Genomic DNA, 1,639 nt, shown 5'->3' with positions numbered 1-1,639 from the left:
TTTAATAAATGCGAGCATTCGTTTTCGAATGATTTATTAATAAAGGTGGTAGGTAATGTGGTGGGTAATGTGTTTGGTAGAGTGGTATTGGTGGTAGGAACAAATGAAATTGCAGATATAATTTCATTGTTTAATTTAATGGAACCAATATGGGATAACCATAAATCGAGTTTTAATCGCTTACTTGGGTCAAGTGGATTGTTGCAGATTGAGAACTTGTTAAGTAGAACATGTTAGTCTGCAGTGTAGATGAATGATTCAATATTGATTGTACATTCATCTAAGTTTATGGTGTTTTGGTTTAAATTTGATAGTGGACCATGATTTAAGTAGGTTGATCTTAATGTGAAGTGATGGTTGTTGTTTTTTGTGAAAAATGTATCACAATTAGAGTTGGGGATAACAGATATGATTTTATTAAACAAAGGTAGTATTATTTCCATATTATTGTTTTGAGGTGTTGAAACTTCATATGACAATTGGAATTCTTTTTTTGGTATTGTTAAATCTTTGTAATGTGGGAGATCTGATGATCCAGTGTTTATTTGACAGTTGTTGTGAAAAAGGAATAGTGATCTTTCTAAACATGAATTAAATTTTAGTGATAGATGTTTGAAAATGATCGATTGGTCAAATTTATCGGTTTGAATGTTGTTTATATGGGTGATGTATTTGAGTGTTGTTGGATTTATTCTTTTTAGTAGAAGTTGTGATAAAATTGCATCAAAATCAGTATAAAGTGATATATTATTTGGTTGTAATCCAAATGGTTCTGGAACTGTGAATTTAAGTTCTAGTATTTCTTTACCAGTTTTGATTTTGATAATGTTTTGATTTGAAAGATTTTTCAGGAAACTGTCTCTTGACAAATCATTTGTGAATGTTGCGATAATTTTATCCTTTGTTTGGTTTACCTCAGGCGCACCAGTATAGTTTTGGATTATGTTGGTTATGTTGTTATGATGTGTAGTTGGTAGTTCAAAAAATAGTATTGGTTCATTATTCTTAATAATATTATTTAAAATTTTTTTTTTAAAATTTGGGTCTGAAATAAATGATGAGTTTGAATGATAATTTTTGTTTTTGTAATTTTGGTTTTTTGAAATGTTAAAAGAGTTGATTGGGTTATGAGATTTATTAAATTTTGGAGTAGTTTTTGGGTGTTCTGTGTGGGTGTTTTGATGAGTATTTGGTGGAGAAAATGGATTTTGGGTAGAATGTTGATTATTTTGTGTTGAGATAATGCTATCAATAGTATCCATGTTGCCATCACCATTAGTTTGATTATTATTTGTGGACATTTTGTTTGTGAATTTATAAATAAAAGAGATGCTACGATCAGCTAAAGAGATTTCAGTTAGATTCCGTCTACTTAAAAAAGTTTTAAAAAATCAAAGAAAATTTTGGATTTATTTAAAACAGTTAATGAAAGTGTATGTGGTGATATATGTAAATTATATAAAAATAAACAAAAGTGTGTAAAAATAAAATGAATTGTATAAAAAGTGGTAAATAAGGTTAAAAAAATGAATGATGTTGTGATTGGTGGTAATAAATTATAGCTAAAGATATGATAATAATGACTATAATAAAAAAGTATGTGTACACTGGTGGTATGTAAAATTTGTGTATAGATTCG

At 28.0% G+C, this 1,639-nt stretch overlaps 1 protein-coding gene across 1 annotated transcript; it reads right to left on the bottom strand.

Moving 5' to 3' along the window:
* Window positions 1–233: 233 nt before the first annotated feature.
* On the bottom strand, window positions 234–1,301 carry DICPUDRAFT_80180 (uncharacterized protein; the record flags this gene model as incomplete). Its single annotated transcript, XM_003289362.1, has 1 exon — window positions 234–1,301. One exon carries the CDS (start codon window positions 1,299–1,301, stop codon window positions 234–236), a length of 1,068 nt encoding a protein of 355 aa, XP_003289410.1.
* Between the last annotated feature and the right edge of the window lie 338 nt (window positions 1,302–1,639).

This window comes from Dictyostelium purpureum (assembly GCF_000190715.1).
Source record: "Dictyostelium purpureum unplaced genomic scaffold DICPUscaffold_174, whole genome shotgun sequence".
In the NCBI taxonomy this organism is placed as follows: Eukaryota; Evosea; class Eumycetozoa; order Dictyosteliales; family Dictyosteliaceae; genus Dictyostelium; species Dictyostelium purpureum.
Note: the sequence above shows the minus strand (reverse complement) of the source record. Positions and strands in the feature narration are given on the sequence as shown.